Here is a 24,782-nt window from a genome sequence, read left to right as displayed (position 1 = left end):
TGGTACAGGAACCCCACTAGACCACCAGGGCAAGGGCACAGGTCGGATTCTCTCAAATATCCGTTTGCTTAGGCCCGCAGTACCCGCCAGTAAAGTCCAGCAATGGGATAAGGCTCTGACCTGTAGCCCCTCCCCCAGCCCCAGGGCGCCATTTAGGGTAAATGTTCCCGCCCTGGACCTGCCTCTCTCTCCCTCAATCCCTGTCAGCGTTTGGGCGCCATTACACATGCTGAGCTGATTCTGGGTCTATATAGCTTTACTTAGTACTACTTAGTATTGCTAGTCCAGTGCAGTTTTATTGTTTGTCATAATTTCTGCATTGTACATGTGACTGTGTGTGTGTGCATATAGCTGCTGTGTGATATCTACTTTGTGTATCTCACTTATATTGCTTTCCCTATATTCTGTACTCTGAGTGGGGCTAAGTGCGACAGGCTTATTAGTTGATATAGGTATTTTCACAGGATATACTTTGTATTTTTCTCTGTGATTTTCAGTCACCATATACCTCCTGAATCCTCTGTTTGTGCTGTCACACTGCACAGGGGGTTCGTGGTTAGGTATTATATCTGCTGATATTATACTGTGTCGCCCGTGCTTTACGCTACCATATCATGTCAGCTACTGGGGTGATGGTTCTGTGGCTGATCACGCAATACGCGGTGGTGATGCCACAGATGCATTAGAGGAAAATATAACAGCGGAGGGTTCAGGTTCTGGGGGTTCCTTACCCCCCAATCAGTCTGTAGCATCACGACCCACCTTGGGCTACTTTATCTAATTTACTGACTACACTGGTAACTAGTCTTACGCCCCCTATGGGACCTCACGTGCCTTTACAGCCACATATCGTCCCTGCGGTTAATCCGCCATGGGCAGAAATCCTGTGCACTCAGTTACAGCAATTGAATCACTCATTGACTAAACAAAAATCTAACCCTCGCCCACCTAAGACCAAGGGGTCCTCTAAGCGGGCCATTACTTCCTCACAATCCACTCATGTTTCAGATACTTCATCCAATGAGGATGGCATGTATACTGACCCCTCAGACACTGATCCAGATGCTTTTGATGGGGAGTCGGTTTCACAGGTGGATGTTCCTGACCTATTAGAAGCTATCAGGCTGATTCTTCAAATTGATGATGACCCAGAGCCTGTTGTTGCCTCCAAGAAACCTGACAGATTCAAACGTCAGGTTACCAAATTAATTTTGCCTCATTCTGACCATTTGGTTGATATACGTCAGGAATCCTTGGAGAATCCAGGAAAGAAATTCGCACCTCACAAGAAAATGCTAGCCAGCTACCCCCTTGCTGCGGAGTTAAGTTAGAATTGTGAAACGCCACCGCCGGGGGATTCGCAAGTCGCTCGGCTGGTGGTGTCCTCTGCTCTGCTTGTCACTACCGTTAATTCTCTGAAGGAACGGACGGATAAGCGTGTGGAGGGTTGCTTAAAGTCTATTTATACCCTTGCGGGAGCTGTGCATCGGTCCACTATTGCGGCTACCTAGGCTGCAGAAGCTATTGAAGCGTGAGCTCAGGAGGTGGAAGCAGAGCTGCCGTCCAATTTTTCTGATAATGCTAGACAATGTCTTGCATATATTGTCACAGCCTCTCATTACATTAAGGAGGCGGTTTCTGATGCTGGTGTTCTGGCGGCCAAGGCCTCTACTACGTCCATTCCAGCTCGCCGGATTCTCTGATTACGGTCCTGGTCTGTGGATCTGGACTCTAAGAAAACCCTGGAGGTGCTCCCTTTTAAGAGGAACATCCTTTTTGGTGAAGATAGCAAGATTGTTGCTGATTTAGCTTCTGCTACTTAGTACTGCTCCTTCAGCTCCGAAGGTTAAGAGTACTTCCTTTCGACCTCCAGGTTAGGCAAAGAGTCAGGCATACCCGAAACAGACTTCCAAAATCACTAAGCCCAAACCTAAACGTGCCTGGGCTGCCCGTCAGCCTGCTTCCAAATCAGACAAGCCTGCTGCATGACGGAGCGGGCCTCCCCCTGGGGGATCCCAGGGTGGGAGGCCGACTTCTACAGTTTACCCAAGTTTGGTTGAAGACCACTTCAGACGCCTGGGTAATGGAAGTCGTCACTCACGGATACGCCATATCCTTTAAGAAACGTCCCCCTCAATCAATTTTGTCTGACAAACATCCCTTCGGATCAGGTAAAGGCAAAAACTCTTCATTTGGTGGTACAGTCCCTCCTGGACACAGGAGTGGTAATGCCGGTGACTCTTGATCAGAGAGGCAGGGGATACTATTCACCGCTGTACCTAGTTCCAAAACCGAATGGTTCCTCCCGGCCCATTCTCAACCTCAAGTCTTTGAACAAATTTGTGAGGGTCTCCAAGTTTCGTATGGAAACTCTTCGCTCTATTGTTCTGCCTTTGGAGCCAGGGGCCTATATGGTATCCCTTATTATACAGGATGCTTACCTCCATATTCCTGTTGCCATGTCGCATCAGCAATACCTGCGGTTTGCTATTGGCAACCTCCATTATCAATTCCGGGCCCTACCTTTTGGATTGACCACGGCTCCGCGAGTCTTAACCAAGGTCATGGCGGTGATGACGGCCCTGCTCCGCATTCACGGTGTCAGGATCCTACCGTATTTGGACGACTTGTTGATCCTGGCGAATTCCCCAGAAGTTCACCTCCGCCATCTGGATCTGACGGTCCAGTTTCTGCAAGCCCACGGGTGGCTCATCAACTGGAAGAAATCTTCCCTGGTCCCTGCTTAGAGCATGTTGCACCTGAGGGCATTGTTGGACACTCACAACCAGCGGTTGTTCTTGTCACAGGAGGAGGTCCTGAACCTTCAGGACAGGATTCTATGCTTCCTTTCTAGCCCGCGAGTATCGATGCACTCGGCGCTGCAAGTACTAGGCCTAATGGTGTCGGCTTTCGACATGGTAGAGTACGCTCAATTTCATTCCCGCCCTCTGTAGAAGCTGATTCTTACTAAGCGGGACGGCCTTCCTCACCAGATCAGGTCTCAAATGATCTCCTTGTCTCCGGAGGTTCGTCTGTCACTGAGCTGGTGGCTACAGGACAAACGATTGAGCAGGGGTCGTCCCTTCTGGATCTCCAACTGGGTCCTCCTGACAACGGATGCCAGTCTGAGGGGTTGGGGCGTGGTGTTGTAACAACACTATCTTCAGGGTCGGTGGACCAGGGAGGAGTCTCTCTGGAATTGCGGGCGGTGTTCAATGCTCTGAACCTGGCCCAGCATCTGATACAGAACAGGCCTGTTCAAGTACAGTCGGACAACGCCACTACGGTGGCGTACATAAATCAACAAGGCGGCACTCGAAGCCGCATAGCAATGATGGAAGTGTCCAGGATTCTTCAGTGGGCGGAACGTCATCTGACAGCCATATCGGCAGTGTTCATTCCAGGGGTCCTCAACTGGGAAGTGGACTTCCTCGGTCGTCAGGACGTTCACGCTGGAGAGTGGAGTCTCCATCCAGAAGTATTTCAACTCCTAGTGGACAAGTGGGGCCTACCAGATGTAGCCCTGATGGCGTCTCGACACAATCACAAGGTTCCCGTCTTCGGAGCAAGGACAAGGGATCCTCAAGCAGCGTTCGTGGACGCACTGGCAATTCCATGGAACTTTCGGCTGCTGTACGTGTTCACTCCGGTGTCACTCCTGCCCAGAGTAATAAGGAAGTTCAAACATGAAGGAGGAATCCTACTTCTGATCGCTCCAGCGTGGCCCAGACGGCATTGGTTCTCAGACCTACATCTCGCTCTATCGTTAGAGCGTCCTCTTCTACTTCTACGACCTCCTCGTTCAGGGCCCTTGTGTGTACCAGGATTTGGCCCGGCTGGCTTTGACAGCATGGCTCTTGAAGCTTCAGTTCTGAGGGCCAAAGGGATTTTCTGAGGCGATCATTCAAACTATGTTGAAGGCCCGTAAACCGGCTTCTGCTCGGATTTCTCATAGGGTCTGGAATTCTTACTTTGCTTGGTGCGCATCTAACAATCATGACACTTACAAGTTTAGTACGGACAAACTTTTGGCCTTTCAACAACAAGGCCTGGACTTAGGCCTTCATCTGGTATGGTTCCGAGAAAAATTGCGACTCGGCCTGATGTTCATACATTCACTCAGGGTGATTTACGGATTCAATCTCCCTATGTCCCACCTGTGGCTCCTTGGGATTTCTCGTGGTTCTGGCGGCCTTGCAAGAGTCTCCGTTTGAACCTCTTGAATCTGTGGACCTTAAGTGGCTTACTCTTAAGGTCTTGTTTCTGCTGGCTATTGCCTCTGCTAGACGGGTTTCAGACTTGGGTGCCTTATCCTGTCGGTCACCTTTTCTTATTTTTTACCGTGACCGGGCGGTTCTTAGGACGCGCCCTGGTTATCTACCTAAGGTGGTGTCTTCTTTCCACCTTAACCAAGAGATTGTTGTTCCAGCCTTTATCTCTCCTGACTTGTCCTCTAAAGAGCGATCTTTGTTTGGATGGTACGGGATCTCCGTATCTATGTGAAGAGGACAGCCTCCCTTAGGAATTCTGATTCTCTCTTTGTACTTTTTGTTTTTCACAAAAATGGCTGGCCTGCGGATAAGCAGACCCTGGGCCAGATGGATTAGAATGGTGATTGCACAAGCTTATGTACGTGCTGGTCTTTCAGCTCCTGATACCATCAAAGCCCATTCTACTCAGTCTGTTGGACCTCTTGGGCAGCCTGCCGTGGTGCGACACTTGAGCAATTGTGCAAGGCGGCTACGTGGTCCTCAGTGAACACGTTCATAAGGTTCTATGCCTTCGATACTTCCGCTTCCCAGGATGCTTCCTTTGGACGCCGGGTTCTTGTGCCCGCTACAGTGCGTCCCCTCCCATGTGGTACTGCTTTAGGACATCCCCGATGTTATCCCTGTGGAACATCCCCGATGTTACCCCCGCTGCAGAAAAGGAGATTTATGGTAAGAACTTACCGTTGTTAAATCTCTTTCTGCGAGGTACACTGGGTTCCACAGGGCGCCCAATCTGACACACTTATCTTCTTTGGGTTTGTGTGTCATTAGCCGCTGATACCTTCTCCTGTCGTGAGAATGTGGTGTATGTAGCTACTAACGGTTGTCGTCTCTTTTACTGCTACTGCATTGGACTGGTTCACAAAACTGAGCTCCTGTGCACGGAGGTGGGGTTATAGAGGAGGCGGCGCTGAGCATCTTGGGAACAGTCTAAAGCTTTTAGCCTGTTGGTGCCTCGGATCAAGATCCTACTCTACACCCCGATGCTATCCCTGTGGAACCCAGTGTACCTCAAAGAAAGAGATTTAACAAAGGTAAGTTTTTACCATAAATCTTCTTTTTACAAATATTAATTTATCGTAACAAAACCTCATTCCCACTGGATCTGCAGAATGCATTTGCTTCTGTACTGCATGAACAGGGCCGTAACCAGGTTTGTGCAGAGTGTGCCACCACACATAGCGACGCAGGGTAGGGGGCGCTGTTGGCGACACTTGTCAAATGTTGTTGTTTTTTATTACTTTAACTTGCAGCTTCCCCCCTTTTTGAAGCCCAGCATTTCCTGACTGCACCTGTCTCATACCTCCACCCCTTCTACCACTAATACATATTCAAAAGTCATGAACTTAACTTGATAGCTCTATGTTAATTAGTCACATTGTCCTTTATAACATTTCAAGATGCTGACATACCCGGAATTCTAACCCATTGCCTGTGGCATTGCAGTCAGACACATTATTCATTGAGCTATCTGCCCTTGCATAGAAAGCTAGAGTATTTGAATTATTTGGAGCTTACGTTGTATTTTGTGAAAAAATGATCAGTATTGCATTTCATTATATGAAACTGACAATATGGAAGATGTGGCACAGAGCGGATCTAAAGTGATGCCATCTCCAACTGATTGCAGTGTATTGCAATTTTTATCATTAGATGCCAATGCACCTATAACTTCTCCATCACGGTTACTGCTTATTTTGTATATTTACCTTCTCAAAAACCTGTATACCAGTGGCTCTCAACCTGAGTTTCTAGTTCCCCCAGTGGTACTCGCTGTGACTTTTAGGGGTGATGCTTTACAATCATTATGCCAACATTTAATTGCTTTAACTAACGTTAGAACTGTGTCATCATTTTCCAGTCCCCATATATTGTGTCGTCCTATTGTCTGTCGACACATTGACTACCAATCCTTAGAGCTTTTACATTTTTGAATGCTATTGATTAAATGGTTGTGCCAAGTTCATTTCCAGGAGTGTTCTCTATTGTTTTTCCAGGTTCATCTGCGGTATTGGGTAATAATGTACCCTAAGCGTGCTGTTACTCAAGTCCGGGATCTCTGCGGCACGATTGAAAAGATTGCGGGTCCTATTGGCATGCGTGTAACGCAGCCTAATTCCATTGAGCTCAGAGATGACCGCGTAGAGACGTACGCACGGAGCATCAAGTCACTGCTGGAGGGTGAGGTAAGACATTTATCCACTGCTCTCTGGGCACATCTTCAGTTCTCCACTATGTGCTAACTAAGACCTATTGGGGGTGTTGTAATAGGGTGCGAGAGTTTTCCTTTTTTTTCATAGTGGCAATCCTTTACATGGCAAAATCAACCTGGTTTTTACCTTGTAAATGATTGCCACTTTAAATAAACAGGAGAACTCTCACGTCCTGATTCACACACCCTGTTACATTCCCCCCATTATTCCTGTCCAGGATTCTTAATAGATTCAAATGTATTGTTATGCCAAACCTCTTATGTAATCAATATTACAGATTCCTATTAGTGATATTTTTGCCTATATCTGTAAAACATGTCCTAACCAATAACATCTACTTTTTGCACAAAAGTTATAATCATAAAATTGATTTTATAATGTCTGTGTCATCTATAATGGATTAAACTCCTCTCTTTCCATGATATGAATTGGGTGAATCATCCAATGAATGAATTGTTAAAGGATTTCTCCTCTTCAAGAGTTGGTGCATGTACTGTAGATGATACAACATAAACTATTTTGACACTTGTACTACTTTTAAAAGGATATTTTGGTTTGAAGACTTAAATCGTATTTAGGCTTTTACAACCAAAAAGCAGCTGCAGAAAGTACCAGTAATGGAGGGCACATGCCCAGTGAAAAAATGTGACCCTAACATGAGACACTTGTTATGATTGGCTGAAAAGATTTAAAACTTGTGTTAATGCATTAAGCCTGTAAATGTTCATTCATTTGTAATGTTCGTTCACGGTCTGATTGACCTTATAATAATTTTATTGGGATTTCAAAGTACGCTAATACAAGTGAAATCATCTGATATAGCCATGTAAGATAATATGGCTAAATCTTTAACCAGAACAATTCTCTCTCATTTAAGGCTTGTTTTAACGTAAACTTTTTTTTAATGTGGATTAGAGAAATGCTCCTCCTACCTGTGGTAACAGGTGTCAAGCTCCACTTTCAGGGGTCATTTATGGCGCTATAGCTGGAGATGCCTTAGCGGTACCTCTATTGCCACACATTTGCTCCAGAGTCTTCATGGGGAGTGGAGTCCTTTCCAGCGAATGAAGGAACTATTGCAATCTCCGGAGTACCGTAGGCAAGTGAGTAAATACTCTCTCACACTATTAGAGAGGTTATTTTGTGCAAGTTGTGGTGAATCAGTGGCCTGAGCAAACTCCAGTGTGGTCTAAGTCATGGGCCATGTGGGGCTTGCTGTTATCTAAAGGGGGCAGAAAGGGCCTTCATTTTAGGACTGATCACTGGAGCAGTGTTGCCACATTCTCAACACCAGAGGGCACCATCCGAGGTGCTGGAACCAGCATAATCTATCGCTGACTGCATTGTTCTGTTGTTTCGACTAGTGCCTAGTTTACGGAAGTTATGTGCAGACCCCTTCCCCCAAGCGGTGGGCATACCAGAGGTTCCAGGTAAAATATCTGGTTTATTTTCCTTTTCTGTCTGAATCTTAAGGAATTAGTTAGCAAAATGTGGATTAGATCAGACTGGTCCCAGGTCCACACATATTTCTCTAACGTCCTAGTGGATGCTGGGGACTCCGTAAGGACCATGGGGAATAGACGGGCTCCGCAGGAGACTGGGCACTCTAAAACCTACTAACTGCGGCTAGGTTGCGCTTCTTAGGCTACTGGACACCATTAGCTCCAGAGGGATCGAACACAGGACCTGACCTTGTCGTCCCTTCCCGGAGCCGCGCCGCCGTCCCCCTCGCAGAGCCAGAAGTCAGAAGCCGGCGGGTTGAAGCAAGAAGACGTCAAAATCGGCGGCAGAAGACTCCTGTCTTCATATGAGGTAGCGCACAGCACTGCAGCTGTGCGCCATTGCGCCCACACTAACCCACACACTCCGGTCACTGTAGGGCGCGGGGGGGGGGGGGGGCCTGGGCAGCAATTGATTACCTCCTGGCAAAAAGCAGCATATATACAATTGGACACTGTTATATGCATGAGCCCCCGCCATTAATTTTACACAAAATCGCGGGAGAAGCCCGCCGCTGAGGGGGCGGGGCCTTCTTCCTCAGCACTCACCAGCGCCATTTTCTCTCCACAGCTCCGCTGAGAGGAAGCTCCCCAGGCTCTCCCCTGCAGAAGCACAAAAGAGAGGGGGGGCACATAAATTTGGCGTAAAAACAATATATACAGCAGCTACTGGGTTAACACTAAGTTACTGTGTGATTCCTGGGTCATATAGCGCTGGGGTGTGTGCTGGCATACTCTCTCTCTGTCTCTCCAAAGAGCCTTGTGGGGGAACTGTCTTCAAATAGAGCATCCCCTGTGTGTGGGGTGTGTCGGTACGTGTGTGTCGACATGTCTGAGGTAAAAGGCTCCCCTAAGGAGGAGATAGAGCAAATATGTGTGTGAGAGGGTGTCTCCGTCGACAACGCCGACACCTGTTTGGATATGTGTAAGTGCTGAGGTGATTTATTGCACAAAAGATTAGAGAACAGACAGGAAATCTACCCATGTCTGTCCCTATGTCACAGAGACCTTCAGAGTCTCACAATGCTCACTATCCAAAATAATAAACACTGATATCGACACGGAGTTTGACTCCAGTGTCGACTACGATAATGCAAAGTTACAGCCAAAATGGCTGAAAGGTATTCAATATATTATTATTGTAATAAAAGATGATTTGCATATCACTGATGACTCATTTGTCCCTGACATAAGGGTACACATGTTAAGGGGAAGAAAGCTGAGGTAAATTTCCCTCCTCTCATGAGGAAAAAGAGCGGGAATCTCCAGACAAGAGACTGCAGCTTCCCACAAAGAATTCTCAGGCAGTATCCTTTCCCCACTAGGGCCAGGATGTGATGGGAATCTTCCCCTAGGGTGTCACGTTTGCACAGAAGGTAGCACTAGCTATTCTCAGGGATCCTGCAGATAGTGTGCACATTCTAGTACACTACTCAGACCGGCGATTGTGTCGGCATGGGTTTATAGCGCTGTGGCAGCGTGGACAGGTACCTTATCAGCAGAGATTGAGACCCTAGTATGCATATAGATATATATATATATGTATATATAGAGATATATATATATATATATATATATATATATTAAAGATGCTGTCTTAAGAGATAGATAGGTATGTATATATATATATATATATATATATATAAAACATGCCCAAAGAGACATGAGTATACTGGGTCCTAGAGTCAAAGCTATGTCGATTTCTGCTTGACGTGTCCTGTAGAATGTGCAATGGACAGATGATGCCGACTTATGAGGCATATGGAAGGCTGAGGATTGTGTGGAGAAGGGTTCTCGGACCTGGTCTCCACAGCTATAGCTGGTAATTCTGATATTTTGCCTTATATTCCTGCACAGCCTAGGAAAGCACGACATTATCAAATGCAGCCTTTCGAATAAAGAAACAAGAAAGTCCGAGGTGCGTCCTTTCTTGCCAGAGGGGGGGGGCAGAGGAAAGAAGCTGCACAACACAGCTTGTTCCCAGGAACAGAAGTCCTCCCCGGCCTCTACAAAGATCCACCGCATGTCGCTGGGGCTCCACAGGCGGAGCTAGGCCCGGTGGGGGCACGCCTTCGTAAGTTCAGCCACAAGTGGGTTCACTCCCTGTTAGATCCCTGGGCAATAGATATTGTGTCTCAGGGATACAAGCTGGACTTTGAGAAGATGCCTCCTCACCGACGGCCCTGCCGGCTTCCCCCCACGAGAGGGAAACAGTGTTAACTGCAATTCACAAATTGTATCTTCAACAGGTGGTGGTCAAGGTTCCCCTCCTTCAACAAGGAGGGGGTTATTATTCGACCATGTTGTAGTCCCGAAACCAGGCGGTTCGGTCGGACCCATATTGAATTTAAAATCCCTGAACATATACCTGAAAAGGTTCAAGTTCAAGATGGAATCGCTAAGAGCGGTTATTGCAAGCCTGAAAGGGGGAGATGTTATGGTGACTCGGGACATAAAGGATGCATACCTTCATGTCCCCATTTATCCACCTCATCAGGCGTACCTCAGAATTGCGTTACGGGATTGTCATTACCAATTTCAGACGTTGCCGTTTGGTCTCTCCACGGCCTTGAGAATATTCACCAAGGTAATGGCGGAAATGATGGTGCTCCTACGGAAGCAAGGTGTCACTATTATCACGTACTTGGACGATCTCCTCATAAAAGCGAGATCAAGAGAGCAGTTGCTGAACAGCGTATCACTTTCTCTGGAAGTGTAACGGCAACACGGCTGGATTCTATATATTCCAAAGTCGCAGTTGGTTCTTACAGCTCATCTGCCTCTCCTAGGCATGATCCTAGACACAGACCAGAAAAGGGTTTATCTCCCGATAGAGAGAGCTCAGGAGCTCGTGACACTGGTCAGGAATCTATTAAAACCAAAACAGGTGTCAGTGCATCACTGCACTCGAGTCCTGGGAAGGATGGTGGCATCATACGAGGCCATTCCTTTCGGCAGGTTCCATGTGAGGACCTTCTAATGGGACTTACTGGACAAAGTGGTCCGGATCACATCTTTAGATGCATCGGTTAATCACCCTATCCCCCGGGGCCAGGGTGTCTCTCCGGTGGTGGCTGCAGAGTACTCACCTTCTCGAGGGCTGCAGGTTCGGCATTCAGGACTGGGTCCTGGTGACCACGGATGCAAGCCTCCGAGGGTGGGGGGCAGTCACTCAGGGAAGAAGTTTCCAAGGGCTGTGGTCAAGTCAGGAGACTTGCCTTCACATCAATATCCTGGAACTAAGGGCCATATACAACGCCCTAAGTCAAGCGGAGACCCTGCTTCGCAACCAATCGGTGCTGATCCAATCAGACAACATCACCGCAGTGGCTCATGTGAACCGCCAAGGCGGCACAAGGAGCAGGGTGGCGATGGCGGAAGCCACCAGAATTCTTCGATGGGCGGAGAATCACGTACAAGCACTGTCGGCAGTGTTCATTCCGGGAGTGGACAACTGGGAAGCAGACTTCCTCAGCAGGCACGACCTCCACCCGGGAGAGGGGGGACTTCATCAAGAAGTCTTCGCGCAGATTGTAGGTCAGTGGGAACTGCCACAGGTGGACATGATGGCATCCCGCATCAACAAAAAGCTACAGAGGTATTGCGCCAGGTCAAGAGACTCTCAGGCGATAGCTGTAGACGCACTGGTGACACCGTGGATGTTCCAGTCGGTTTATGTGTTTCCTCCTCTTCCTCTCTTACCCAAGGTGCTGAGAATCATAAGGAAAAGAGGAGTGAGAACAATACTCATTGTTCCGGATTGGCCAAGAAGGACTTGGTATCCAGAGCTGCAAGAAATGCTCACAGAGGACCCATGGCCTCTGCCTCTAGGGCAGGATCTGTTGCAGCAGGGACCTTGTATGTTCCAAGACTTGCCGCAGCTGCGTTTGACGACATGGCGGTTGGACGCCGGATCCTAGTAGAAAAGAGGGATTCCGGATGAGGTTATTCCTACGCTGATAAGGGCTAGGAAGGACGTGACGGCTAAACATTATCACCGTATACGGCGAAAATATGTTGCTGGGTGTGAGGCCAGGAATGCCTCTACAGAGGAAGTCCAGCTGGTCCGTTTCCTTCACTTCCTACAGTCGGGAGTGACTTTGGGCCTATAATTGGGTCCATTAAGGTCCAGATTTCGGCCCGATCCATTTTCTTCATACAAAAACTAGCTTCTCTACCTGAAGTTCAGACGTTTGTAAAGGGAGTGCTGCATATTCAGACCCTTTTTTGTGCCACCAGTGGCACCTTGGGATCTTAACGTGGTGTTGAGTTTCCTGAAATGTCACTGGTTTGAGCCGCTTAAGACCGTGGAGTTAAAATATCTCACGTGGAAAGTGGTCAAAAATTGGTGGCTTTGTCGTGTAAAAGCCCCTATTTGGTTTTCCACATGGACAGGGCAGACTTACGGACTCGTCCGCAATTTCTGCCAAAGGTGGTGTCATCCTTTCATGTGAACCAACCTATTGTGGTGCCTGCGGCTACTCGTGACTTGGAGGATTCCAAGTTACTAGATGTAGTCAGGGCTTTGAAGATTTATGTAGCCAGATCGGCTGGAGTCAGGAAACCTGACTCGCTGTTTATCCTGTATGCATCCAACAAGCTGGGTGCTCCTGCTTCAAAGCAAACTATTGCTCGCTGGATCTGTAACACGATTCAGCAGGCTCATTCTGCGGCTGGCTTGCCGCCTCCAAAATCAGTAAAAGCCCATTCCACACGGAAGGTGGGCTCTTCTTGGGCGGCTGCCCGAGGGGTCTCGGCATTACAACTTTGCCGAGCAGCTACTTGGTCGGGTTCAAACACTTTTGCAAAGTTCTACAAGTTTGATACCCTGGCTGAGGAGGACCTTGTGTTTGCTCATTCGGTGCTGCAGAGTCATCTGCACTCTCCCGCCCGTTTGGGAGCTTTGGTATAATCCCCATGGTCCTTACGGAGTCCCCAGTATCCACTAGGGCGTTAAAGAAAATAAGATTTTACTCACCGGTAAGTCTATTTCTCGTAGTCCGTAGTGGATGCTGGGCGCCCGTCCCAAGTGCGGACTTCTTTTGCGATACTTGTATATAGTTATTGCTTACATAAGGGTTATGTTATGGTTGCATCAGGTTTGTCTGATGCTCTGTTGTTGTTCATACTGTTGACTGGGTATGTTATCACAAGTTATACGGTGTGATTGGTGTGGCTGGTATGAGTCTTACCCTGGATTCCAAAATCCTTTCCTTGTAATGTCAGCTCTTCCGGGCACAGTTTCCTTAACTGAGGTCTGGAGGAGGGGCATAGAGGGAGGAGCCAGTGCACACCAGTAGTACTAAATCTTTCTTAGAGTGCCCAGTCTCCTGCGGAGCCCGTCTATTCCCCATGGTCCTTACGGAGTCCCCAGCATCCACTACGGACTACAAGAAATAGATTTACCGGTGAGTAAAATCTTATTTTTTATATAATTTTCTTCCTAGTCAGGATACGGCAAGGAGGGAATACCTTTTGATTGTGGATGCCTTCATTTTAAGGTTGTTTAGGTTCACAACTATTCCCATCCATAGTGCAGCATCCATTAAGGATGGTGTAGATTGAAGGTAGAGGCCCTCATTTAGTCTATTTTTTGGTGAATTAAAAAAAAAAACAGCGAGTCAAGATGGGTCAATATGCCATATGTTTTTCTCCTGTAAAAGATTGCTGTAGTGCTGTAAAGTATCCTGCTTTAGCAGACATGCAAACAATGCGGGAGAGAGAGGGCATCCCTGTCTGGTACCACGAGACAACGTGAAGGAAGGGGAGACAAACCCATTCACCGAAATCCTGACACAAGTGATTTGATATAACAATTGGACCCATTTAATATACCCAGGACCGAAGCCCATGGCTCTCATAACCCCCCAAAGGTACGGCCACTCCACACTGTCGAAGAATTTGGCCGCATCCAGGGAGACCAAGAACGAGTCAGACGGATATACATGGGGAGACTATAGCAAGGTATACATGATACGTAGATTAAAAGAGGTAGACATACTGGGCATAAAACCAGATTGGTCCGGATGTATAATAGTAGATATGACTGCGTTGAGTCTAACAGCTAAAACCTTTGCCAGGATCTTGGTGTCAGTAAGGATAAGGGAAATCGGTCTGTATGAATCTGGGAGGGTGGGATCTTTCCTGGGCTTAGGAAGTACAATTATAATTGCCTCTGCCATAGAAACAGGTAGCCTCTCAGCCGCAAAGAACTCTGAATATAACACAGAGAGTTTGGGAGCAAATATATCAATATTTCCCTGACGTCCTAAGTGGATGCTGGGACTCCGTAAGGACCATGGGGAATAGCGGCTCCGCAGGAGACTGGACACAACTAAAGAAAGCTTTAGGACTACCTGGTGTGCACTGGCTCCTCCCACTATGACCCTCCTCCAGACCTCAGTTAGATTCTTGTGCCCGGCTGAGCTGGATGCACACTAGGGGCTCTCCTGAGCTCCTAGAAAGAAAGTATATTTAGGTTTTTTATTTTACAGTGAGATCTGCTGGCAACAGACTCATTGCAGCGAGGGACTAGTCCCTAGTCCCTCGCTGCAATGAGTCTGTTGCCAGCAGATCTCACTGTAAAATAAAAAACCTAAATATACTTTCTTTCTAGGAGCTCAGGAGAGCTCCATAGTGGGAGGAGCCAGTGCACACTACCTAACTGGTGGTAGCTTGGGCTTCTTAGGCTACTGGACACCATTAGCTCCAGAGGGATCGACCGCATGGAACCGGCCATTGATGTTCGGTCCCGGAGCCGCGCCGCCGGCCCCCTTACAAAGCCAGAAGCAAGAAGAGTCCGGAAAATCGGCGGCAGAAGACATCAGTCTTCACTGCAGCTGTGCGCCATTGCTCCTCATACACACTTCACACTCCGGTCACTGAGGGTGCAGGGCGCTGGGGGGGGCGCCCTGAGCAGCAATAAAAACACCTTGGCTGGCAAATATATCACAATATATAGCCCCAGAGGCTATATATGTGATAAATACCCCTGCCAGAATTCATTAAAAAGCGGGAGAAAAGTCCGCGAAAAAGGGGCGGAGCTATCTCCCTCAGCACACTGGCGCCATTTTCTCTTCACAGTGCAGCTGGAAGACAGCTCCCCAGGCTCTCCCCTGTAGTTTTCAGGCTCAAAGGGTTAAAAATAGAGGGGGGGGCACTAAATTAAGGCGCAATATTGTTTATACAAGCAGCTATTGGGGGAAAAATCACTCAGTTATAGTGTTAATCCCTGCATTATATAGCGCTCTGGTGTGTGCTGGCATACTCTCTCTCTGTCTCCCCAAAGGACTTTGTGGGGTCCTGTCCTCAGTCAGAGCATTCCCTGTGTGTGTGCTGTGTGTCGGTACGGCTGTGTCGACATGTGGGATGAGGAAGGTTACGTGGAGGTGGAGCAGAGGCCGATAAATGGGATGTCGCCCCCTGTGGGGCCGACACCAGAGTGAATGGATAGGTGGAAGGTATTAACCGACAATGTCAACTCCTTACATAGAAGGCTGGATGACGTAAAACAGCTGTGGGACAGCCGGCTTCTCAGCCCGCGCCTGCCCAGGCGTCTCAAAGGCCATCAGGGGCTCAAAAGAGCGCCGTTACCTCAGATGGCAGACACAGATGTCGACACGGAGTCTGACTCCAGTGTCGACGAGGTTGAGACATATACACAATCCACTAGGAACATCCGTTACATGATCTCGGCAATTAAAAATGTGTTACGCATTTCTGACATGAACCCAAGTACCACATAAAAGGGGTTTTATTTTTGGGGAGAAAAAGCAGCCAGTGTTTTGTTCCCCCATCAGATGAATGAATGAAGTGTGTAAAGTAGCGTGGGTTCCCCCGATAAGAAACTGGTCATTTCTAAAAAGTTACTGATGGCGTACCCTTTCCCGCCAGAGGATAGGTCACGTTGGGAGATATCCCTTAGGGTGGATAAGGCGCTCAAACGTTTGTCAAAAAAGGTGGCACTGCCGTCTTAGGATACGGCCACCTTGAAGGAGCCTGCTGATAAAAAGCAGGAGGCTATCCTGAAGTCTGTATATACACACTCAGGTTATATACTGAGACCTGCAATTGCCTCAGCATAAATAGTGCTGCTGCAGCGTGGTCTGATACCCAGTCAGATAATATTAATACTCTAAGACATAATAGTTTGCTAACATAGAGCATATTAAAGACGTCGTCTTAGATATAAAGGATGCACAGAGGGATATTTGCCGGCTGGCATCCAGAATTAATGCAATGTCCATTCTGCCAGGAAGGTATTAGAAACCCGGCAGTGGACAGGTGATGCTGCCTATAAAAGGCACATGGTGATTCTGCCTTATAAGGGTGAGGAATTGTTTGGGGATGGTCTCTGGGACCTCGTATCCACAGCAACAGCTGGGAAGAAAAATTTTTACCTCATGTTTCCTCACAGCCTAAGAAAGCACTGTATTTTCAGGTACAGTCCTTTCGGCTTCAGAAAAGCAAGCGGGTCAAAGGCGCTTCCTTTTCTGCACAGAGACAAGGGAAGAAGGAAAAAGCTGCACCAGCAGCCAGTTCCCAGGATCAAAAATCTTCCCCCGCTTCCTCTGAGTCCACCGCATGACGTTGGGGCTCCACAGGTGGATACAGGTGCGGTAGGGGCGCGTCTCGGGAACTTCAGGGACCAGTGGGCTTGCCCACAGGTGGATCCCTAGGTTCTGCAAATAGTATCACAGGGATACAGGCTGGAGTTCAAGGCGACTCCCCCTCGCCGTTACCTCACATCAGCCTTGCCTGCTGCCCTCGGAGAAAGGTAGTACTGGCGGCAATTCACAAGCTGTACTTCCAGCAGGTGAAATCAAGGTACCCCTCCTTCAACAAGGCCGGGGTTACTATTCCAAAATGTTGTGGTACCGAAACCAGACGGTTCGGTGAGACCCATTCTAAAATTGAAAGCCTTGAACACTTATATACGAAGGTTCAAGTTCAAAATGGAATCGCTCAGGGCGATTATTGCAAGCCTGGAGAATTTCATGGTATCACTGGACATCAAGGATGCTTACCTGCATGTCCCTATTTACCCTCTTCACCAGGAGTACCTCAAAATTGTGGTACAGGATTGTCATTACCAATTCCAGACGTTGCCGTTGGTCTGTCCCCGGCACCGAGGTATTCACCAAGGTAATGGCCGAAATAATTATCCCGTACTTGGACGATCTCCTTATAAAGGCGAGGTCCAGGGAGCAGTTGTTCGGCGGAGTAGCACTCTCTCGGGAAGTGCTACAACAGCACGGCTGGATTCTGAATATTCCAAAGTCGCAGCTGGTTCCTACGACGCGTCTACTGTTCCTGGGTATGGTTCTGGACACAGAACAGGATAAAAAGGGTTTCTCCCGGAGGAGAAGTCCAAGGAGTTGTCAATGCACGCGAGCCCTGGGAAGGATGGTAGCTTCTTACGAAGAAATTCCATTCGCCAGGTCCCATGCAAGGATTTTCCAGTGGGATCTGTTGGACAAGTGGTCCGGGTCGCATCTTCAGATGCATCGGCGGATAACCCTGTCTCCAAGGGCCAGGGTGTCGCGGTTGTGGTGGCTGCAGAGTGCTCATCTTCTAGGGGGCCGCAGATTCGGCATACAGGACTGGGTCCTGGTGACCACGGATGCCAGCCTTAGAGGCTGGGGGGCAGTCACACAGGGAAGAAACTTCCAAGGCTATGGAAAAGTCAGGAGACTTCCCTACACATTAATATTCTGGAACTAAGGGCCATTTACAATGCCCTAAGTCAGGCTAGACCCCTGCTTCAACACCGGCCGGTGCTGATCCAGTCAGACAACATCACGGCGGTCGCTCATGTAAACCGACAGGGCGGCACAAGAAGCAGGATGGCGATGGCAGAAGCCACAAGGATTCTCCGATGGGCGGAAAATCATGTGTTAGCACTGTCAGCAGTGTTCATTCCCGGAGTGGACAACTGAGAAGCAGACTTTCTCAGAAGACACGACCTCCACCCGGGAGAGTGGGGACTTCATCCAGAAGTTTTCCAAATGATTGTACACCGTTGGGAAAGGCCACAGGTGGACATGATGGCGTCCCGCCTCAACAAAAAGCTACAAAGATATTGCGCCAGGTCAAGGGACCCTCAGGCGATAGCTGTGGACGCTCTGGTAACACCGTGGGTGTACCAGTCGGTGTATGTGTTCCCTACTCTGCCTCTCTTACCCAGGGTAATGAGAATAATAAGAAGGAGAGGAGTAAGAACTATACTCATTGTTCCGGGTTGGCCAAGAAGAGCTTGGTAACCAGAACTCCAAGAAATGATCTCAGAGGACCCATGGCCTCTGCCGCTCAGACAGGACCTGCTGCAGCAGGGGGCCTGTCTGTTCCAAGATGTACCGCGGCTGCGTTTGACGGCATTGCGGTTTAACGCCGGATCCTGAAGGAAAAGGGCATTCCGGAGGAAGTTATCCCTACGCTATTTAAAGCTAGGAAAGAAGTGAACGCAAACCATTATCACCGCATATGGTGGAAATATGTTGCGTGCTGTGAGGCCAGGAAGGCCCCAAAGGAGAAATTTCAGCTAGGTTGATTTCTGCACTGCCTACAGTCAGAGGTGACTATGGGCCTAAAATTGGGTTTCATGAAGGTCCAGATTTCGGCTCTATCGATTTTCTTCCAAAATAGAACTGGCTTCACTGCCTAAAGTTCGGACTTTTGTTAAGGGAGTGCTGCATAGTCAGCCCCGTTTGTGCCTCAAGTGGCACCGTGGGATCTCAACGTGGTGTTGGATTTCCTGAAGTCGCATTGGGTTGAGCCACTTAAATCCGTGGAGCTACAATACCTCACGTGGAAAGTGGTCATGCTGTGGGCCGTGGCATCAGCCAGGCGTGTATCAGAATTGGCGGCTTTGTCATACAAAAGCCCTTATCTGTATTTTATATGGATAAGGCGGAATTGAGGACTCGTTCCCAATTCCTTCCTAAGGTGGTATCAGTTTTTCATGTGAACCAACCTATTGTGGTGCCTGCGGCTACTTGGGACTTGGAGGATTCCAAGTTACTGGACGTAGTCAGGGCCCTGAAAAGTATATGTTTCCAGGACGGCTGGAGTCAGGAAAACTGACTCGCTATTTATCCTGTATGCACCCAACAAGCTGGGTGCTCCTGCTTCTAAGCAGACTATTGCTCGCTGGATCTGTAGCACGATTCAACTTGCACATGCTGCGGCTGGACTGCCGCACCCTAAATCTGTAAAAGCCCATTCCACGAGGAAAGTGGGCTCTTCTTGGGCGGCTGCCCGAGGGGTCTCGGCTTTACAACTTTGCCGAGCTGTTACTTGTTCGGGTTCAAACATTTTTGCAACAGTCTACAAGTTTGATACCCTGGCTGAGGAGGACCTAGAGTTTGCTCATTCGGTGCTGCAGAGTCATCCGCACTCTCCCGCCCGTTTGGGAGCTTTGGTATAATCCCCATGGTCCTTACGGAGTCCCAGCATCCACTTAGGACGTCAGAGAAAATAAGATTTTACTCACCGGTAAATCTATTTCTCGTAGTCCGTAGTGGATGCTGGGTGCCCATCCCAAGTGCGGATTGTCTGCAATGCTTGTTTATAGTTATTGTTACCTAAAGGGTTATTGTTGAGCCATCTGTTGAGAGGCTCTGTTATGTTCATACTGTTAACTGGGTATAATATCACGAGTTATACGGTGTGATTGGTGTGGCTGGTATGAGTCTTACCCGGGATTCAAAATCCTTCCTTATTGTGTCAGCTCTTCCGGGCACAGTATCCTAACTGAGGTCTGGAGGAGGGTCATAGTGGGAGGAGCCAGTGCACACCAGGTAGTCCTAAAGCTTTCTTTAGTTGTGCCCAGTCTCCTGCGGAGCCGCTATTCCCCATGGTCCTTACGGAGTCCCAGCATCCACTACGGACTACGAGAAATAGATTTACCGGTGAGTAAAATCTTATTATTGTTTATACAGCTCTATGGGGATACCGTCGCTACCAGGAGCCTAACCGTTAGGAAAAGCCCCGATAGCAGCGGAAACTTCTTCAGTGGTTACAGGACCATCTAGAAAAGCACACGCTACAGCTGACAATTGAGGTAGAGGTTGATAAAGCTAAATATTTATCTTACTTAAAACCCTTTAAGTGGTCAAAGAACACAGTACGCTATTGGCGTATGGGATACCGTAAGGATACGCACGTTGCGTAACAATCGCTTAGCCGTAGTCGAGACGCTCAAGCGTCACGTTCGCTCACGGCCAAGAGATCACAGGCAGGCACGCTATTGGCTGCCGACTAACGTAATGATACGCTATTAGCGTAGCGGACGCTTGGGACCACGAGGAGATCACAAGCGGCGCTGATGCTCACAATGTTAAACCTTTATAACTATATCATAAACAATGTATCTATGCAATAAACCTTGGTGTAGTGATAGGGTGTAAATGTAACACAGTGTAACCTTATTAACTTAAAGCTGTACGAGCGTCTCCGACGCTCAGAGAATACTTAGAAATATGAGAAATACACAGATACCGATCTTAGGTTCTAACACCTTATATAAACGTTCTATTTGCAAAAGAATAATACAATACAAGTCATACACTACCAATATAACATAGACTAACTAACCAGATAACTACACATGAAATACAATAACAGCACAATAACACTTTTAAGAGGAAAAGAGAGAGAAAAAGGAGAAGAGGGAGAGAGAGAGAGATATGGCTCACAATAACAATAAAGACAATATGATTGCGGAGAAACTTACGCTCAAGGGAAACAATCGCATGCGCCTCTGGATATCCAGCTCCCGATTATCAGCAATGAGAACCGTTGAAGAGAATAGAGAGCTGGCCCAGAGTGGCTTGTCCTTTTATACCCTACACATAATACAGTACAATGGTCCCTATAATCTCATTGTTCATTGGACACAGGAATTCGTCTTCGCATTATAACAAAAGGTCATAGGTTGATTCATACAGGTGGGCTGTGACTATTTCCAACTGCTCAGGTGGGTGGGAAACTAGGTTTTCCCGCCGCATGGATAATAAAGTGCAAATAATAGTAAAAGTCCATAAACTGCTTATGTCCATAACTATTCGCACGAGCGATTAATCCACTTCAAACCAACACCGGAATATTGCTAATTAAATACTCTTCCGATGGATACTAAACACCACTGTATAACCCTTGTCTGACCCTTCGTATCAAACAAAGAGGGATCTCTTTGTTCATGAACATGCTACGTTAACTAAACTTTCAGATTCTATCAAAGGGACCATAATCTACAAAATACATTATATGGTTAAAATATGTAACGATCGAGTCGCCCGCTAGACGCACACAAAATCTACCGTAAATGCGCATACCGTGCGCCTGCGGGTGCACGCACCAGCGGGTATGCGTACGCACGGGAGAGCCTGGGCACGCGCAGCTGGGACACGCATGAGGTGCAAATATGGTAGTGTGCATCATGATATTTTTCTGACTTTGACAGTCCACCCTTTGGCAGTCACCAATAACTGCCACTTTCTAAACCATTTCAAAAACGAGAAAAATATATGTCATGTGTAAATATTTCTATGGTTGGGTAGGGGAGGAGAGGAGAAGGTGAGGAAAGGGTATGACCTAGTGAGATAGCAGAAGCATGTGTGTATGAGTCCATGTTTGGAGGGTCATGTATCATCGTGCCGTACGTGTTTTAAATCAAGCTTCGAGGTATTGCGAAGTATACATTTGAATTCCTTCTTATCCCGTGGTACGGGTCTGTGGATGGGCTGTCAAACTTTACCGAGCTCATTTCGGCTTTTAGTTGCAACAAAATGGGGGAGCACATTTTAGTTGATGATACATGAATGGGGGGAAATATGTGAATGCTGATATTTGTGCCTGTATTCCCTATCGACTATGTGTGTCATTACCTGAAGGTTGTAGAGATGAAGATAAGAAACAATTATGGTAAATGCAGTGGTATTCTATGTGAGGTTAATATGTATTTGTTGGTTTAAGTCTTGTCTGAAGTCTTGTTTGAAGTCTCCTTTGGGCTTTTGCTATTAACGGTATGCAAAAAGCCTTGTCAATGTCCATAGACTTACAAAAAAAATTGGGCTAGCGTAAATTTAAAATTTCTAGGGAAACTGGGGGTCTATGGCATAGTCCATCTGTTGTTTGTGTACAAGGTTGTCAAACTTCTTCTTTAATCCATCTGTTGTCTGTATATAAGGTCATCAAATTCCTCTTCCAAGCGTGTCTTTTTATCTTGGAGAAAAGGAGAAACAGGTGAAAGAAACGGACCGTAGAATCACATTTTCATCACATCATTGTCTCTATCGTTGGGTCATAGATCAAATCCATTGGAATTACAGTTTCCTCACTCCTTAGACTCATTACCCTGGTACTCCGTTTGCACTTCGTTAAAGCCTGACCGCATCTAAATATCAAGCCAATCGATATGACAACACCCAAGATACATAGAAGAAACTTCCCTACATCCATTATAACTCCTTGAGCCCATTCTCCTAAACCAGAGAACCAATTTCGCGGGTTCAACTATGACACCCAACTGGTCAGCTCATTACCCACAGCAGCAAGGGTGAGATTGTGTCTCCTGCGGAATTCCCACTTTAATTGGAGAATGTCGTCCATCTTTTGGTCTATGACCTCGACCGGGTCCTTGGTGCTATTCGTAATATAAGTGCAGCATTTTACGCCGTACTGCGTTGCCAGTGTGACACAATATCCACCTGTCACTGCAGTGAGATAATTAAGAACCATCCTATGCTGAACCAGTTCAGTTTTATAAGCTTGGAGCTCCCTTCCAGTATACCTGAATGTGTCATCATACATTTCAGTGATATTGTCTAATAAATTTACAAGCGCTGATATATATTTATAATTTATCACTCCTCTGGCGGTGCGAGTGATATCTAACGCGATTAGGAATTGAATCCCGGTGGATTCACTGATCAGGTCAGAGGCCGGATGCTCTGTTCTCTCTATCAGGTGCCGTTTAACGATGTGCTCGTAATGAGTGTGGGTATAAGGAGCTTGGGCACTGCGGTGAATATCTTTCATTTTAGTATGTGATACAGTCATTACCTCAGGCAGTACCTTTCCAATATAACACAATCCTTCAGAGTTTGGGGCAAGCCACTTATACGCCTTCCTCCCGCATATGAAATATGCATCATCGGGGAGAACATATGGGACGGAGTAGGACATAACCATATTACACATCTTCCATGTGAAATCTCCTAACCCTAATTCTTCCATCTGTCTAGTACACTTATCTGTTTGTATGATATGTGCACAGTATCCTGGTGATACCTCTCCAACTCTCATGGACCTACTTCCTAGGGTATACCTATATCGGAAATATTTTCCACTACCAGCTATGTGGCGTATAAGTTCTGTATCTGTTGGCATTCTATCGGCTCTGTATGAAAAGGTCATGGTTTGGTTATTCCATGACACTTCCCAATTTCCCGGCTTTCGGGGATTGGAAATGTTAAAACATACTAGGGATCTATCCACATGATATTGGTGGAGCTTCAAACTAGGAGGACTGGAGATATTAAACCTCCTGTCCACCGGCCTCCCACCACTTAGCTCAAGTACCTCCCCTATAGTTAAAGGGAAGGGCACTAATCCTGATTTGCTATGGCCTTGAGGTACTTGAGAGCATACCCAACAATCTGTCTGATTTAACACATTACCCACTAAGGAGTGATAGTCACTCAATGGATGCCGGTCCATGTGAATATTAAAACTGGACTGACATTTCTTGATGCACCCATCCTCAACTACATTGTCACAGAGCCTACAGATACAGTTTTCTTCAGCTAACAATCCTTCACAATTCCTTCTATTGTCAATGCTATCGGATCGTTTTCTGATACTCGCCTTTGCTTGTTGATTATGTTGTTCTTGGAAAACTACGCCTCCATCTCTGTCATCAGAACCCATTCCAGAACCTCTCTCGACCTCCATGGTACTCTCGCCGGAACAGACTGCTCTGGTCAACATCATGGTCAACAGGAAAATCCGGATCACAGTCTCTTGGGGCAAGTCCATCTTATAGGAGGAAATGGAGAAGAATGAGAAGGGGGAAAGAAATACTTGAGGGAGATGGGATGGGAAGTGGAGAAAAACAATAAAAGGGAACAGGGGATCGACAACTGCCTCCGATCTTATTATTTTCACTGCTCAGGTGCCGTCACAGTTCTCCTGAAACAGACACTCCAGTGATACAACTTCCTCTACCGTCTGTTCTTTATCACGAGACCTCTCTGGATCAGCAACCTTCTTACAATGGGACGAATGAACCCAAGTCTCTCTCTCGGCAACCTTCAATGCTGTTGTGCTAATCAATAAGACTTGGTATGGTCCTTCCCATCTGTCAATAAGGCAACCTGAGCGTAGAAAATTACGTATCATTACATAATCCCCAGGTTCAATGTCATGACAATTACTATCTGGCAAATCAGGAATCACTAACTTCAGATTGTCCTTTTGATTCCTTAGCTGTTTACTCATGTTAACCAGGTATTTTACAGTCACTTCATTGTTACACTTCAAATCATCCTGAGGGTTAATCATAACATGCGGTTGTCGACCAAACAAGATTTCAAAGGGGGACAGATTAAGAGGGGACCTGGGAGTGGTTCTGATGCTGTATAGTACAATGGGTAAAGCTTCTGGCCATGTTAATCCTGTTTCTGCCATAACTTTGCTCAATTTATTTTTAATAGTGCTGTTCACTCTTTCCACCTTCGCACTCGCCTGGGGGCGGTATGGAGTGTGCAGCTTACTATCAATTCCCATCAACTTACACA

At 47.2% G+C, this 24,782-nt stretch overlaps 1 protein-coding gene across 6 annotated transcripts in view; it reads left to right on the top strand.

Annotated features, from left to right (window-relative positions):
- The window catches only part of PIWIL2 (piwi like RNA-mediated gene silencing 2), a 1,076,777-nt gene that overhangs the window by 870,883 nt on the left and 181,112 nt on the right, over positions 1–24,782 (top strand). For all 6 annotated transcript variants that reach the window (XM_063931805.1, XM_063931803.1, XM_063931806.1 and 3 more), the window contains one exon: positions 6,269–6,457. In XM_063931805.1, coding sequence (XP_063787875.1) covers positions 6,269–6,457 — 189 coding nt within the window. The remainder of the gene's footprint in view (positions 1–6,268; positions 6,458–24,782) is intronic.

Source organism: Pseudophryne corroboree, chromosome 6, assembly GCF_028390025.1.
Source record: "Pseudophryne corroboree isolate aPseCor3 chromosome 6, aPseCor3.hap2, whole genome shotgun sequence".
NCBI lineage: Eukaryota > Metazoa > Chordata > Amphibia > Anura > Myobatrachidae > Pseudophryne > Pseudophryne corroboree.
This window is presented reverse-complemented; position numbering and strand designations above follow the sequence as displayed.